The 17,504-nt window shown below is 39.3% G+C and overlaps 2 protein-coding genes across 6 annotated transcripts in view; both read left to right on the top strand.

Annotated features, from left to right (window-relative positions):
* Positions 1-17,504, top strand: part of LOC120558386 (homeobox protein Hox-C10a-like) — a 132,348-nt gene that overhangs the window by 59,557 nt on the left and 55,287 nt on the right. For 4 of the 5 annotated variants that reach the window (XR_005639105.1, XR_005639108.1, XR_005639104.1 and 1 more), the window contains one exon: positions 8,919-9,024. The exons of the other annotated variant lie outside the window; for it this stretch is intronic. The gene's annotated coding sequence lies outside the window, so the exon portion shown is untranslated. Of the gene's footprint in view, positions 1-8,918; positions 9,025-17,504 lie in introns of those variants that run through there. 5 annotated transcript variants of the gene reach the window in all.
* Positions 6,710-10,934, top strand: hoxc11a (homeobox C11a). The gene is made up of 2 exons (XM_039799364.1): positions 6,710-7,538; positions 8,919-10,934. Exons 1-2 carry the CDS (start codon positions 6,812-6,814, stop codon positions 9,149-9,151), a joined length of 960 nt encoding a protein of 319 aa, XP_039655298.1. The 5' UTR covers positions 6,710-6,811; the 3' UTR covers positions 9,152-10,934.

Raw genomic sequence — 17,504 nt, 5'->3', positions numbered from 1 at the left:
GTTCCGCTTAGTGAGGAAAGTGTGAATTTCAATTCACAGCTGCGATAATTTGCATAATTTGTTAATACAAATGTATTTTGACAAGGAGAAAATGAGTGTAAGCAACTACACCACTCACAACATTGAGCACAGCGTGAATCGTGTTGGCTACCAAGATTAAATGATGCAAGCGGTGGTTTGTGTTTTTACAGGCAAGTTAGGTGATTCCTGTGTAAAACGGTGGGATTATTTGGCCTGAATAACATGGCAGTCTGGTCTTTGAATGATGCCAAACGGATATCTGAACATGTAGTTTTAACTTGAACTTCAAACCACACTTATCTGCTGAGGTTACGCGTGGCTATTCTGTGTATCCTATTACTTCAGGTATTTCTGTCCTTTATTTTGCTTTTGCTTGTGACAAATAATCTTAGGCTGGAAACGTCCAACAAACCACTTAACAATTGGACCGCGTCCATACCTGCCATCCAGTCTCCCCAAATGCTAAAAATGTACAGGTTATAAGGAATTAAAAAAAAAATACTCAAAAGAAACCATAGCGGGATAACCCCAAGGTATTTAAATTGTAAAACAGGATGGAATCTCAGTTGGCTTTGCAGGTCTTTACAATAGATCTTTCACTGCTCTTGAGCACTTTTGACTTTGAGACTGGCTAAATCTGTTTATGGCGGCCTGTCTCCGCGTCCCAAAGGTCAGTGAGCTTCACAGTGCCCTTCGCAGAGAACTTGTGTGGCATGTGGTCTACGTCCCCCGCCACCCCTCTGCCGTTTATGGTACGAAGCTGGCTAGAGAAATAGAAAGCAATGTTATTCCTGTGTGTGTGTGTGTGTGTGTGTGTGTGTGTGTGTGTGTGTGTGTGTGTGTGTGTGTGTGTGTGTGTGTGTGTGTGTGTGTGTGTATTTGGATGGGTAGGTTGGGGGGGTGTTAATGTGATAGAGAAAAAGAGGATAGGTAAAATGCTTAACGACTATTCATATCGTTTCACTCCTTTTAGAACTGTTATATATTGATTTTGACATGATTTGAAATGAGTTCTCTATGTGCTCCATTTTTCTGAACTGTACTATCTTATCAATTTGTTTTTCAATAGCATCGCACGTCAGACAACCCCTTAATACGGGGTGTTGCTTTTTTGAAGGAGCCTCTTGCACTTGATGGAAAGAAACATCTTGGAATTGATTAATATTGATTGACGCCGCAATTGCGGTACCGTTTTCATTTTTGTTCATTGCAGCCTCGTCCTTGTCCTTTTTCATGTTGTATTTTCGAAACCGTAACAATCTAAATAATGTGTACAGAAGTCGTCAGCACCTAAATTTATATTATTTACACAGTATTATTTAATCTCGGTTTTTCAATCGCTGCTTATCAACGTTTTGAATACATGTGTTGATTTCTCTTGTTTTTGCTGTGTAGTATTTTGGGCGTGGGCTATCCTCTCTAGGCCGACTCTGAATGTCAAGTATGCAGCACAGAGCTGCACAACCGGCGGTTCTGCTTGAAACTCTTTCAGTTTAATTCAAGATAGACAATTCTATGTCACCTGTTTAAGTTTGTCCTATATCGGTTCCATGCACATTCAGTGTATCATGGACTTGTTTTCTATAAGAATATTCATATTTTCACATGCAGTTTCTGTGTGTAAAGGTCTAGCTCTGAAGAAAAGTTTGGAAAACCTGCAGCTCAGACGGCAAGGCAAACAGTAGTACTAAGTGTTTGAGCAGGCATTTCAACGATATGAGTCTGCAGCAAAGCTCAGAGCTTCTATTTTGGGTCCACATACTAAACCACTCTTGTGCAAAGCCAGCGCAAACTAAAATAATGCATTTTGACCCCCGGTGCGGAAAGAACCAACCAATGCGTGCGTCGCCTCAATTGAAATAGATCTGTTCTAAATACAGGTTGAATTCGCTCTGATTGGACATACATAAAAAATAAATATTTTGCAATTTCAGTCACTTATTCCATGTGTCACCTAATTGTCCCTCTGCATGCTCAATGCCTCACATTTCTTCCGACAAGACGTTGGTTACAACAGACAAGATTTGACCAAATAATATAAGAAATACCATCGAGTGAAGAAACCCTTGCATCTAAAGTCTGACAAATGATATGTGTATAATTACTGCACACACGCAAGATATGTCAAAATATGACCAAACTGAGATTTTGTTATCATTTTGTTATTGTCACCAAACAAAGTACATTACATGTAAGTCAACAAATTCCAAAACAAACCATTGCGTAATGGTTCACAGGTCGTGCGTAATGTTGTGCAGTCTTGTGCGTAATTTCCGAAACCTGGCAGAAACCGTTTAATTAGGACAGTTAGTCAACCGTGAATTGTTTTCAAACACTGGACATATTATCCCTGCTGATTTCAAAAAGGTGATTCAGATATTTTAGCAGATTAACTGTGCAGATAATAGAGGTCTAAAGGCGCCTAAAAATATCTTCTTGAATATATCGGCATGTGACAGGCCATAGCCTCAAGTAAATTCTGCACAAATGCTCTTTATTTTGACTTTTGTAGAGTGGTATTAACCGTGAAACTAAGATTCCCTCAAGCAAAATATCATACAAGCTTATTTTTAGCTGATCTATAATTTGTTACAGATAGATAAAAATCCGTGTTTACTGTCCCTCTGCCCAAAGGATTTCAGGTTTTTCCAGGACATCTAAATAACACATAGGAGCTAGAGCCAGCAGTCACTATTGGAGGATTTCTTGAGATGTGAAATCATTTAATACTTCTAATAAAAAAGTTAACACATTGTTGTGAAAGCTTTATGTCCTAGTGGTTGAAAGAGAAATACACTCTGGAGATTGCTCTAAATGTAACGGCAAAAACACATCCTTATCTTGTAAGCTATTGTTGCCACCACAAACGCTTCACGCTAGGTGCATTCACTGAGACCTCAGTAAAAAAAAAACAAGGCTCTTTAGTGTTGCTTGAAACTGTTCGCAGCTCATACGGCCAAGTTTAACTGCCCGACTTACATCCAATTAAACTTATCTAGGCCATGAGGGGACAGTAATATGATTACACAGGCTTCCCACATTTAGCCTTGACTTCAGCTAACTGTGCAGCAGTGTCTTGGTGAACTGAACCCATTGTGTGTGTGTGTGTGTGTGTGTTTGTGCTTGAGTGTTGTATCATTTGGCACAGGATTTATCGACGCAGAGCCAAAACACTGCAATATTTAGCGCCATTTTTGAACTGAGAGTTCTTAACAAGAGGGTGACACCTAGGTTAACCATTGTAATTATGGTGCTAGCAATACATAGCTTAAATTCCACAGACACAGTCGTAAAGTGTGTACTCCGACAGTAATATTTAGGCAAAGAATGACAAAATATCTTCTCTTTGGAGCTCCTCAGACCATTTTGACTATTACTCGGAGTGGATGGGACATAACACTTACAATATTCTTTGTTACTGTATGAGTCTTTATAAGATAGAATAAGTAATGGACTTATAACTCAGATACAGACCCTTTTGCGTGCAAACTCTGCATACTTAGCCTGCTCATTTGGTGCAACCAAATCAAACTTTCCTGGGTCCTACTGCTAGCGGAATATCAGCTGCTGTGAGTCCATCTAGGGAAATTAACACATGGTAAACCTTATTTTTTGACTGATGGTCCGAGCACACCAAGGCGAGAAAAGCCAGTGTTTAAACCCTCGAAAGGCGGATATTGCCAAGCGATGGACATTGACTGGTCATATTTTGTCACATAATGACATACACCGCGACTTAAACGCAGTCATTTTAAGTAGTGTAGTATTTAAACTACTCTTTTGCATTTTTCAGTCGTCTTGATTAGCAGCCCTGACTTTTGACTTTTATTAGTGCATCACTTATTCATACCCTCACATTACTTATTTATACCGCGCTAATACGCATCATTGAAATGATTATGATGAGGAAATGATTTGACAGTATTGTTTTGGACTGTCTGTCTGCTGAAAGAAAAGTTTGTAGTTTTTTTATTTATTGTTATGAGACGTTTCTAATTCTACAGATGATATCATCAAAGTAATGTTGACATGCGGAACCTTTATTATAGGCCAATTAGTATGGCGGCTTTCCAGTTTTTAGGAATCTAGCTTGAAATTCAAGCCCGGCGTTTTATTTTTATTAATTACACAGTGTAGCCTACTATATCTATTATACCGTTAGAATAGGCAATGACATTTTGATGTGCGAATTATTATTGTTATGCAACTACATAACACTTATGCCGCAGCATGTGTCGAGCATGTGTCCATTCAGTCCACAGGCAAGAATGTTTATACAAATATTTCCATAGCTGCGGTTGTTCATCCAACAGTAGCAGTACGTCACAAGGCGCAAATACACTTATATATTCTTGTTGTTTCGTACTGTTTGTCACATTCACAATCTCTTTTATTTTGATTATTTGACTGAATGTTAATCCTTAAAGTAATGTTAAAACACATAATTTGAGATTGTATTAGGCTATTTTAGTAGTCTTAATTGCTACATTTCTTAAATGGACACCCACAACCAAGTTGCAGAAAATACGTTATGGTGTTCGGTGTGAAAATTCACCTTTTTTTAAGTTGCAGAATATCTAGTTGCTGAAATCCAAATTCCTCTCATTCTCAAGGTTTATGGTTTTCTATAGAACAAAGGGATTAGCGTTACTACAGCCATTCCGAGTTTTATGGAGGACGTAGAGAGGATTTTAGTGGTCAAATTCAAGTGCTGTGTCTGGACAGCTGTCTGCTTTCTTTGTACTTGGATGCTGGATGCATCATGTGAGACAACCTTTTGTCTGTAGGGGTAGTAAACAAGCTAATGCCAATGCCACCTTTTTCACAAATACGCCTGCAATGGACTCTCATTTCCAATGCTGAGGTCTGATGCTGCTGCTTGTTCTTCGCCTTGCTGTTGAAAATCGCCAACTTTGTTTTCCTTTTTTTTTTTTTTTTTTTTTAAAACAACACAGGTGTCCTCTAAGTGATTGTAATAGAACCCTGGTGTTATTGGACTATTGGATAATAATTCAAAAGTCTATTGCAATTCAGGAAGTAGACTATTATCATAAACAATGGGCCATCATATTAATTTCACCTTGTGATAGTATCAGTTAGTCTATAAAGATTCAAAGATGGCCCTCAACAGTATAATTAAAAGTTTACAATGACGCAGGAAAGAACACGCAGGCGCATCTTTTCTCCAAACCATTCATTTATTACATTTTACTAAAAAAATGTCGACATTCTGGTAGAAAATAAACTGATCATAGCAGCTTGGAACATCAGTTGGGACTTATTTAATTTTAGATGGAAACGTCGGATACATTCCCTCTGCTTGGTCAATAGGCCCTGTCTGAGTAGCCTATAAGTAGCCGTTTACAAAAAGACTAATTGTTGCTCTACTCTGAAGCTTATAGAAAAAAAGATGCAACCCAAAACATTTAATTTAATCAACTAGGGATTCCACTTAGAAATTATATCCCAACATATCAATTTGAATATTTTCCGCAGGCTCAGATTTTCTGGGCGGTGTTGTCAATAACCACTCCAAAGTGAATAGTGCTGAATCCAGCAATTTGAGGGGGAGTAATTACGTTTTTTTTTCAGAGTTTGTGTTTATGTCATCAGGGGACATTTTCCCACTGGAGGAGATGCAAGGTCCCAGGGCTTCACTGGTAGTACTCCTGCAGGAACTTGGGATCCAAAGTCAAAGGGAATAATGAGAGTGAGCCGATTACTTTAGCTTGCACAGTCAACATGCATGCTGTGTATCCTACATTGCATAACCGTTGGTTCATCTTCATTTTACAACATAATTATAGTCGTGCACCGCCATTCTAGTGAAGCAAGGTTTTTATGTGGTGAAAGAGAGAAAAGGCTAAAGAAAATGGATGACGAATTAATATGTTGCGTCTTTTTAAATAGATGAGCCCGGCTCATCCACACCTCTGTTTAATAATCATGTGTGCATCAGACTCGTGGAGCCTCTATTAAATAATAAAAAGGATATAAATAATAATAATATAACCCTAGTGAAGAGATATCTTGCATATTCACAGACAGTGTAAAATGTCCTGGGAGTCCCAGATATTTGTATGAGAATATGAATCCTCACTTTGATTTGTTAAACTTTTTGTAAATAATGAAACGATGATTAGGCTCGTGGGATTTCTTTTTTATCGGGTTTATACCTTCTTTGGGCTACATTCACAGCGACTGCTGACCTGTACTACCTTCTAAATGCAGATGTTTGTAACAGTGTCAGTGATAATAATAAAACATTAAAATTGCCAATAGTTGAATTGTTTGGGATATGGATAACAATTAGCATTATATAATGTTATGAATTAATTATAATTTAATATTGGTAATAATAATAATCTTACCTGTACATTTCCATAACACTATGAATGTCACTGAGTGCACCTCTGCAGTTTGTGCTATGCCTGTTTAAGGAGCTGTAGCTGTTTAGCTAGCCTACCACCAGCCCATAAACATAAACACACACAGCACACATCTCTTTAATTGTCATAAGCCAGCAAACAGGAATCTGTTACTGGTTTTCTTAGTGCGCCTGTGGTGTTTGAAAATTATTCGTTTGAACCTCCTCGATCTTACCTAAAGCCAACCACTCCTACACATCCAACTCTTCCAAATTGATATATGACAATATCTACTTTCGATCACGTGTCTGCGGGGCGACTTAGACGGATTGCGCGTCATCTCGCCTTCCCAAATTTTCCCCTTCTGCTGCAGCTCGTATCCAAAACATCTATCTATAGTACGGAGTACGAGAGAGAGAAAGATGTTTAACTCGGTGAATCTGGGCAACTTCTGCTCCCAGACGCGCAAAGACCGGACATCCGAGTTTGGGGACAGGACGGGCTGCGCGTCCAACATCTACCTCCCCAGCTGCACCTACTACGTCCCAGAGTTTTCTGCCGTGTCCTCGTTTCTTCCACAGGCCCCTTCCCGGCAAATCAGCTACCCTTATTCCACAAATCTCTCTCAAGTACAGCCGGTACGGGAAGTTTCATACGGCTTGGACCCTGCTAGTAAATGGCACCACAGAAGCAATTATGCATCGTGCTACTCGGGAGAGGATCTGGTGCATAGGGACTGTCTTCCACCATCCACCATGACAGAAATGCTTATGAAGAACGAGAATGTGTACAGCCACCACCACCACCATCACACCCATCCGGGCTCCAATCACCCCTCCACAGGTTTTTACTCCGGCGTGGGGAAAAACAGCGTCCTCCCGCAAGGTTTCGACCGCTTTTTTGAGACCGCATACTGCAGCAGCACGGACAATCAGTCAGACAATTGTTTACAAAAGGGCGAGGGGGGGAAGCTGGAAAGCGACTCCCAGCAGCAGCAGCAGCAGCAACAGCAGCCCATAGCCTCTGTACTCGGAGCCCCGGAGCAGGAAAAAGACCCAGAAGATGAGGAGGAACATACAAATTCAGGCTCATGCACTTCTTCCTCCGCAACAACCAAGGACGGCACCGCCAACAAGAGCAGCCACTCGAGTAGGTATACCGAAGCTGTAAAATGGGGGAAGGTTAAGGGGACTAGCCCGGTGTTTTGTCGGTCAGATTTTATGTGGAGTTTTATAAGCATTCAAAGGATTTTATTATAACCCTACAAAGCTCTTTCTTGCAACGAGAAGAATTTTTACGATGGGAAAGCGCTTTGAAAAAAAGGGGATGTTATACACAGACGCTTCTATGGTGAGAGTCTGTGAAATTTTTAAGAGAGAGCTATTGTGACAAATGTTAACTTTGATCATGAACTTGCGTTGGGCATTTTAAGGGATTTTCTCGTTGGGCTGTCGAGAGTAAAAACCAATTGGGCAGAACATTGCTTTTGGCGTCTTGTGAATTTTCTTTAAGCACTGGGTTTCCCCGCAAAAGACATGCTGCACATAGTATTACACACTTTACGGTTAAACGCATTCCTCTCTATCTATCTAGATATCTATTTTGATATCTATCTAATGACAGATTAGAATCGTTTCCTCCATTTACAAGGAGGCAGTAAATGAATATTGGTAGAGAATCAAGTGATTTTGCCTCGTCCATATATGGAGAGAATGCTAGGTCTGCAATAAATCTATTTCCTCAGTAGCCGCTGAAAAAAAAAAAAACTTAAGTCCAAATACATTTCCTTTTGCATTTCACCTCTCTACTAATGATTTGCATGTGACCTTGGCATTACTGTTAACTTGAAGGACCAGAATGAAGTAGAATGATGCTTAATTTAAGTGCCTACATTGCTGTTATTGCAGCACACATATCCCATTGGTGTTTAGCCTCATGTACTGTACATTGCATTAGCCCAGCCAGGCTGCAGATACAAGCTAACTGAGGCTGCCCCTCTTCCTCACAGAAAACAATAAAAAAAAAATCTATTTCCCCAGTCACCTGTTTGATACGAAGTTATAGGGCCACAGAGGTCTGCATAGGCCATTGGAAACATGGGCGATGCATTTCAACTCACTGCCAAAAGATTGTGTAAATTGTTAGTTTAGCTCCAGAGGAATGTGACGCATATAATGCGGTGAAATACTTTTGTTGTTGTATATTTATAACAGATAAACACGTACTTAGAGCCTGTAAGTTGATATTATTTCCTTCAAGCGATTCGGATATTTAACACTCTTTATGGCTGGTTTATCTGATAGCCTCAGCCACTTTGCCTGATGAATGTTGACTGAAATGTTATCATTAGCCTACTAATGCCATTGAATTATTAGCATCTGGTGAGCCTATAGTCCCCTCAGCACTAAAGCCTCCTTTTGTCCTTTTTTTGTAAATATTAGCCTATTATTATTGTTATTAATTCATGTGACGTTGTTTCTTTTTCCCGTGAAACTCTGATTTAATTTCCAATTTTATTCTTTTCTTCAGGCACTCCTCGCACAAGGAAGAAGAGGTGTCCATATTCCAAGTTTCAGATTCGAGAGCTGGAGCGGGAATTCTTCTTTAATGTTTACATCAACAAAGAGAAAAGGCTTCAGCTTTCCCGAATGTTAAACCTCACCGATCGCCAGGTTAAAATTTGGTTTCAGAATAGAAGAATGAAAGAGAAGAAGCTGAGCAGAGATCGCCTCCAGTACTTCTCTGGAAACCCCCTATTGTGAGCAGGAGCAGAAAGTGTCACAATCTTGGTCAGTGACATTAAGGCCTACTCTAATCTCATTGAGTTGTAATCGTGGGCATAACCATTTTCTAAAGGAGCCCATATCACCAACAGTGCAATGTTAAAGTGGACAGTAGGAGTAATAGGCCTGCATGGGATGAAGTCGCCATTTTCGTATTGCCCCACGGGCGACGGTGAATTTCTAGCTGGTCCCCAGAAAGGCCTTCATGGTTAGAATAATCATTTATACCTATGCTGTTCTTGAATATGTCTCTATTTATCACGATTCTCCATTGTGTTTATTATATTGTTCATATAGACATACTTGTTGTTAAAATATCAAATGTAACAACCAGTTTGAATCCTTATTGCGCAGACAACTTTTAGCTCTTCCCCGTTCCTCTGGTCTATGTATATAGCATATTATCTAATTATTTCTCGACCAGAGATATGAACAAGTTATAGCAAATCTCCTGGCTACATTTTTCGCAATTAAGAACTCTGACGTCCAATCTGTGAAAGTATATCCCCCTGTACAGAGCAGCCTATGCAATTTGCATTTGTGACTGTAAATAGGCGTATATGTTGAATTTCCTTTCCCCTATCCCTGCTGCTATTTTTCACTACACTGCCCATACAACTTTAACAGCTTTAACGCCAACACTCGTTAAATTATTTGCTTAAAACATTGGTGCTTTGGATTCCAGAGAGGAGGAACAGATTGTTGGCCTGTGTATCATTAATATAATACATATGAAATAAACAGAAACGTATAGGCAAAACTCAACGACTTTGTGCTTTTTGTGCTATCATTGTCACATTTACCATTACTGATATGCATTTACTTTTGACAGTTTGCTGTTTTTGCTCGGTCGTGAGTCAGAGCTTTTTTGAAATAGCAAATATCTCATGAATGTGTGAATAGCCTACAACTGTTGGCCTACATACATAACATTAGCACACTTTCAACTTGTGCCAATGGCCACTTCATGATGATACACATATTTGCTGTGGTAGATTTGGTGGCGGTTGTGAAACTGAGGAATAGTGTCGGCGGGCCTACACTTGTCAGATTTTCGGCTATTTCAAGGTTACACCACTCTGAAGGATCATGTTTAAATGTTAGCAAGCGTGTTAAACGAAGATAGAGCTCAGATCTTAGAAATGTGGAGAAAGAGAGTGGAATGATAACCTCTTTTAGTGCCCACTAAATGGAATCGCCACTCTTGTAGTCTAGACACTGCCATAAAGACAGAGGCACTAAATGGCTATTTTTTTTCTCTTAATTGCACCGTCTGTTTGGGGGGAATGGCGTTCACTTCCGCAGTAAATAGTAAACAAGCAAGCCTTGATGCCCGAAGTGGAAACAAACTTGCCGAGAGCTTTCGACATGAACTCGATCTGTGTAGTCTGTAACAAAACCCCATCCCCCTCTGCACACAACCGTCATGTCCACCATTCTTGTAATCTGGATATTAGAAACCGCAGCAAATCATTTCTACTGTAGATATGTTTCCCCTGATTAAGTTGATTTATTTAGCCTGTTTATTTATTCCTAAGATTGGGCCTGTCAAAGATCTCGAGGGATTCTAATGTGTTGCTGTTCAGATTCAGCTGCATTTGAAATAATAATAGTCTATTTGTCAGAGCTGACCGCAGACCTCAGCCTATTTCAACACATGCTATGACAAAATCATTGTTGACTAATTGGGCCACGTGTTAGGAGTTATAAGAAGAGATAGATAGGGGAAAGGAAATCACAATTGGCATGTTCATTTTTTTTCTTCTTCTTTTTTCAAATGTGTGTGCCTTGTGTTTAGTGTATGTGTGTTCCCCAGCATATGTGCATAATGATTGCACGTGTGCATTAACTACAATTTATAATTAAATGTAGTCTTTGAACTTCAATAATGTCAAAGCCTTCACCTTTAACCCGCTGCAATAAAGTGGAATCAAGGAGCCCCTTTAGCCCGGAAATGTGTGCAGCGGCGGAATGGGCCAATGAGAGTGAGTGGGAACAGAAAATGGAATGTGTACAAAGACCAACTTTGACCCGTTCGCATTAAACTACAGCAGGTAACTTTGCCAGCTTTAGCACGCCCAGTAAATACACTTTATTGTCCTTGTAAAATGTATACGTTTTCACGCATGAGACGTTTTAAAACATGTTGGTATAAACTGTAGACCTATATTCGCATTCTCTAAAGAAAAAAAAAAACATGTTGGTGCGTGGCTGTCACAGTGTGCTTGTCGTAATGGGTGGTTCTGTAAGTGCTAAAATGTGTGTGTGTGTGTGTGTGTGTGTGTGTGTGTGTGTGTGTGTGTGTGTGTGTGTGTGTGTGTGTGTGTGTGTGTGTGTGTGTGTGTGTGTGTGTGTGTGTGTGTGTGTGTGTGAGTCAGTCCATCCTTTGAGTCCTGATACTTTAGATGGGATTCCTACTCAGGCTGCTGTGCATGGATCAAAGAGGTTTTACAGTGCAGACTATTGCACGGTTCTGTATTTACTTCTGAGGGTTTGCTTAAGGTGTGGGTCGTTTTGGTTAATGTTGGGATATGGGTTAAGGTTGTGCTCAGGGTTTACGTTATTTTAATGTAAAGAAAGAGAAGAGAAAGGGGAGAAAAATTCTCCCTGGTTGTATCCTTTTGGTGCATGTATTAATAAATAAACTTGGCAGGTATTTTTTTCTACCGGAATTGAGATCCGGGTTAATCTGCATATGTCAGTGTAATATCAGGAAGGACAGGGGGCCGTTCTGACAAAAGAGAGGCGATGCACACAAGCGGAGATCAAGGCTATAGGAGCCCCTCTCTCGCCACACCCACCAACCTTGGCCCTGGGACGGTGACGTGAGTAATTCTTATGGTTTCTCCAACACTCAACGTCACTGACGGAGAGAGCTGCAGAGGCTCCTGCTTATGTTGTCCATCAACCACACGGGGGCCAGGAGTCTACGGCCTCTGCACGGTTTTGTTTCCTCAACGGGAGCTTGAAAACGTTTTCTGAGTTGGATGCCTCGCGGTGACATCAGAGTAGTATTATTAGTCGTAGATGCAGCCTCTTCGTGATGTGTTATGTGACAGATGCACAGTCCGCTCCGCTGGAATGCGGCTCCTGCCATGTCTCAGTGTAGCTTGGGTGTTGTGGTGAAGGAAAATGGCGGCTTGTTTTATGTAGATGAGGTGAGCCACGAGGGAGAGGATGTAGCCTGGTACCATTAAAATGTATAAGGAAAATTGATTAATTCAGCTCCATAAAATCTGAGGAATTGTTTTTGAGGAATCTCAGTTTTTCGATCTGATGCTGTAAACTATCAATAAGACTAGATTTTATTGTATTCTTGGAATACAACTAGGCCATAAACAAATAATATTTGCTTCTTGAGTTCAGGGAAGAGTGTGTATTTATGTTGAAAGTTGTGAGATTATATCAATAGGCCAATAAACCTAACTCAAATAGTATGGCAACATAAGGAATAGCATACTTACTGAATGACATGAAAACTTTTTCTTTGGCAATAAAATTAACAGCTAAAAAAAATTAATATATATATATACATATATACATATACATATATATACATATATATATATATATATATATATATATATATATATATATATATATATATATATATATATACACATACATACATATATATAGTAAAAAAAATCCGCTAACGGTTTAAGTGCTTTTGATTGTATTGAAAGTATTTAGCCTAACAGTTATAACTTGTAAATTGTTATTGTGATTTTAATTGTAATGTATTTACATTACAATTAAAAAGGGGGTATGGAGCAGTAGGGATATTCCTGTTTTTTCTCTGCACATACTAATCAAAGGGTTATAGGCTATTGAATGATTTTATACAACAGTGTACCACTCACATCTCAGCACCTATCCTGTTCTATAGGGCCATAAAACAGTTCCACGCTGTAAAACGAGCTCCTGCTATTGCTGCAACCGAATAACTCTCAAAACGCTTGAATTTACATGCGCGCATTTGTATGGTGCTATTTATTTATTTATTGTTGCCACCAAGCTTCGTGTGACTGTAAATTCATTGAAAGTTTTCATTTCGATATCGTGGCTGGTGTGTGTTTTGGTGTGGTCGTGAGTGGTAATAATGTAATACTGATGTACTTTGATGGCGGTTCTGGTTTTTAATTAAAAACGTACATAATTCTGGCACCATAGGTTTGCAGTTGCGCATGGAGTGGACAGCAGCATGAAAAAGAACACAAAGCACAACCTCCTCACGTCCAACTGGAATGATATTTCAAAGTGGCTGCCAGGAGCAAATTAGTTGTGTCGCCCCAGTGGCTCCTGATTAGTACAATAAGGAAACCCGCTACCATGCCTTCTGTCCCGCAGCATTCAACACCCATACCTGTTTGCCATATAATCACAGCCTCCAGGTTTGCAATCAATTGGACGACAATTTAGTGGCGAAAGCGCTGGCTGTACTTTTGACAAGTGTAAAGACCGTGGTAAAATACAATCGCAGTCAACTGTGTGTGTGTGTGTGTGGGTGTGTGCGTGCGTGCGTGTGTGTGTGCATGCGTGCGTGCGCGTGTGCACTCACAAATACAGCATGTAGGCCTACATGGCCTATGTAAATAAATACATGCAAGCTGAGTATTTTACCTGAAAGTGACTAAATTATACAGAGGCTGTAAACACATGCAGAAAGAAAATCACAGATTTGTAGGAATGTCCTTTTGGAAAACAAGGTTGCGTTCGTGTTTCCATGAGAGAAATAGACCTGGATATACAACAAATAGCAACAGAGTGCGCGAATTGTTATGGAAGCAGAAAGGAATGCATGCTCAGTGAAAACTTTGTGAATTTCTGTTTTGTTCTTAATACTCATCTAAACAATAGGTCGAATAAGCCCATTGCCCGACTTTAGGCTATTTTGCCCACTCTTAGGTCTGTAGCAGCAAAGTGGCTTTTGTCAGCAACTGTTTGCTTATCTCACTTCTGTGTCATAATACTATGTGTACTGCACAATTGCGTGTGATTGTTTCAGGCTCAGATCTTCTGCCATTATGTGCAATCATAATGTCCATTCTATACCGGCAGACTCATGTTGCAAAGTCTGTGGCATTATAACGCACATATTTGCACATTGTTCGGTCTGTGACATCAAAACACTCGTATATGGCGCTGCCAGGTCTGAAACAATACTGACAGTGACATCACAATACTTATTTAATTATTCTGCCAGGTATGTGACATCCCCACAAGACTACTTTTCTCCCTATAATTGCAGGTCTATCTATTATTTCTCTGCACTGCAAGGTATTTGAGCTCATAATTGCAGGTACAAGGCGTCACAATGTTCTCTACGTCTCTTTGAAATGTAAGCATTATTTAGAGCTCAGTGCTCCTTGAGAAGTTGTATATAATTTGTTTTTATGTGCATTACTTTTTTGTGCTGGGCTGAGTTTGAGGTAGCCTGCAGGCTATAGGTGTGAATGTGTCATAAAGCAGTTTATCTATGTGTCAGCAGTGTGAGTTTGTGAGGTGGGCTATATGCCTACATTAGGTGTAGTTATTAATGTGTCCCTATGAGGCAGAGCGTGCGTGTGTATTAAAGAAAGACGGAGTGTGAAAAGAATATCCTTAATCATTTATTGCAGGATTTTCCTGTTCTTGGGTGAAAACTTTATTCTTCAAAATGTAAATTTTTCACGAACTAGGCTACATAAAACTACACTTGCTTGCCAGTTTATAGTTTAAAATATGAGCTTTAAAAGGGTTTCATGAGCCCAACATGGACTCCACACATAAGATCACGTTGTCCGTCCGTGTATCCTCAATTAATATACAAATCACAAAAACTGAGGCAAGTTTTTCATCTGTAGCTATGAATGGCCATATGTCTTTCATAAATGTGCGGAATGGAAAATGACCACAAAGACACCGTTTATCGGTTATTTTGAATATTTATTTCACTCACTTACAGTCAGTGTATCAAATGCAAATACATGTTCGGTCTCATCTCGAAAAATCAAAGTACACTTGCAAATGCAAACAAATATTCAAAGACATACATTTCTAATAGAGCCTATCTTGCCCTTGCCTTTGAGAATGATTCTGAACTGAACACAGACAGACGGACAGGCGCGTGCACGTCTCGCACAAACCAAACTAGAGGCACAAGCACAGCCGCATGTGGTGGACGATTTCAACATTTTAAAGTGGCTAAACGCATGCCATCATTATCTGCATAAGCAATCTTAACATGTTTGCTATAAGCTGTTAGTAATACTATCTAAAATGCTGATGGACACAGTTTTGTGGCAGCCCTAAAACCTTATATGTATTTGGCATGTTGCATTACTGCTGCCTCAATGAACATTTGTTGGAATTATAGAAATTACACATCTAGAAAATGAAATTAGTTTTTATAAGCTTTGTGTATTTTATGTCAAATAAATAAACCAAACAATGTTCGACTTTATATAGAAATGAATGTTGTAATAAACCGGTTGATTCTATATGAAGTTTTGTTTTCAAACTATATCGAGAATTAGGAAGTGGTGAAGTTTCAGCAGCAGTGTATTTGTAGTCTTTCGAGTAACTGCGGATTTGTTTGAACTGGATGTCCTAAAGCGTACTGACTGCAGCATAGAAGACACAGGCCTGACACAAAACAACACATGACACACGGAACGAAGACAACTGTTTTTTTCACAGAAGTGGGGAAATAAATAAATGTATCATGTGGGTTAGAAACTAACTTCATTGTATTAACCCGGGCAAAATGCCTAAACAGGTCCACAATTTACCCGAGGGCAGGGTAATAAATGCAAACAACATTTTGAACATTTAGTCTTGTAAACTAGGCTTATATGAGATATCCCAATAATCTGTGTTCTCATGTGTTTTAGATTTAGATACGTGTAGTTGAGGTCAGTTTAAGTGTAACCTGTTCATTTAGTCATATGCACTGTATTCATGTTTCGCAATAGTAGGCCTACCTTCTAAATATCGTTTATTGCACAGTATTTGTTTATGTTGTTGCTACTGACTTAGGATATATAGCCTATATTTTTACATTTTCACCTGAACGGGACAAATTTGAACTCTTATCATAATGTTGGCAACATCTGGATAGTTTTGAGGAGAGAATGAGAATTTAGATTGTTCAACCTTTTTATGTTAAAGAAAGTCTATGTGTATAAATACGCAATCATTTTAGTGAAAGCCATACTTCATTTACATACCAGCTCTTCTGGCCCACACGTCTGAGAATGAAAACATGAACAAAAACAAGAAGAAGAAGAAGAAGTTTACCATATTGAAAGCACATGTGAAGCATCAAGAAACATAATAATACAGGTTTGTGTATAACAATAGCTCAGGTATGCAATTAATTATTTATTAGGCTATAAGGTATTTAGTTTCAAAAGTGAAAAAAGAAGAAACATTACGCTTGACGTAATTCTGTATGAGTTTCCTTGTACAACCAAAATAACAAATAGCCTTATAGGCCTACCATCCACTATAGCGTATACCAGTTCCGCCGTCTAGTTAATATGTTGTTGCTCATTTCAAGAAAACACAGCCAAGTGCGGTCAATCTAGGTAAAATTAACTAATTGAGCTAATAAGATATAATGTGTTTGCTTTTTTAACGAATTGTGGTCTAATTCTGTTAGTAGTAGTGAAGTTATTTAAAGAAATATGCAATTAAACAATAGGAGGGTCAAAATAAAAGACCAGACCTAACTAAGGTTTTAGTAATTAATGCACAGAATGTGTTTCTGTAAATCTACAAAAGCATGTCAGTAAAACGCATTTCGGAAGGTATCACAATCTTAAATTTAGCAGGTCAAATTCCAAAGCGAACGTTTTAATTGCTGCTAAATGCTTTTAACAACGTCGAGGGTTAAAAGTTCGTCTGCATTTTGACGATTTTGTCAGTTAAAAAATCCTAAAGACGTTCACACATCTGTTCAGACTCCTTTGGGTAATACTTCTGCGTTCAGCTTACCTTGCTAAATCGGTGGCAACAACAAAGCAAATCGATGAAAACAAACAAAAAGAACATACACCTCCACAGGCTGGCGCCAGGACGAAAATGAAATCACATGTTGACCAAATTCATTTTCTTTAAAACATCTGAAATTCTGAACTTCAACCGAATTAAAATACTTAAAAGCCACGTAGTAAGTGCATAAAAATCCTGCTGCAGCAGTCTCCCTTTGTTCCCCCTGGTGTGGGCCTGCTGTCTTGACCAGCGTTTGGCCGCTAGGTGGCGCTCTTGCTCCATCAAAAACCCTCCGGTTCCCCAACTTGACCGCGCTGACGTCACTTCAGTCTGGAGCATCAAGGCCACTTCCACG

This window comes from Perca fluviatilis, chromosome 5 (genome assembly GCF_010015445.1).
Source record: "Perca fluviatilis chromosome 5, GENO_Pfluv_1.0, whole genome shotgun sequence".
NCBI classification, from domain to species: domain Eukaryota; kingdom Metazoa; phylum Chordata; class Actinopteri; order Perciformes; family Percidae; genus Perca; species Perca fluviatilis.
This window is presented reverse-complemented; position numbering and strand designations above follow the sequence as displayed.

Bases quoted from the DNA above. Each gene is read 5' to 3' on its own strand.
- hoxc11a (XM_039799364.1), top strand. From the start codon at position 6,812: ATGTTTAACTCGGTGAATCTGGGCAACTTCTGCTCCCAGACGCGCAAA. The intron at 7,539-8,918 runs GTAGGTATACCG...TCTTTTCTTCAG, and splicing joins CAACAAGAGCAGCCACTCGA to GCACTCCTCGCACAAGGAAG.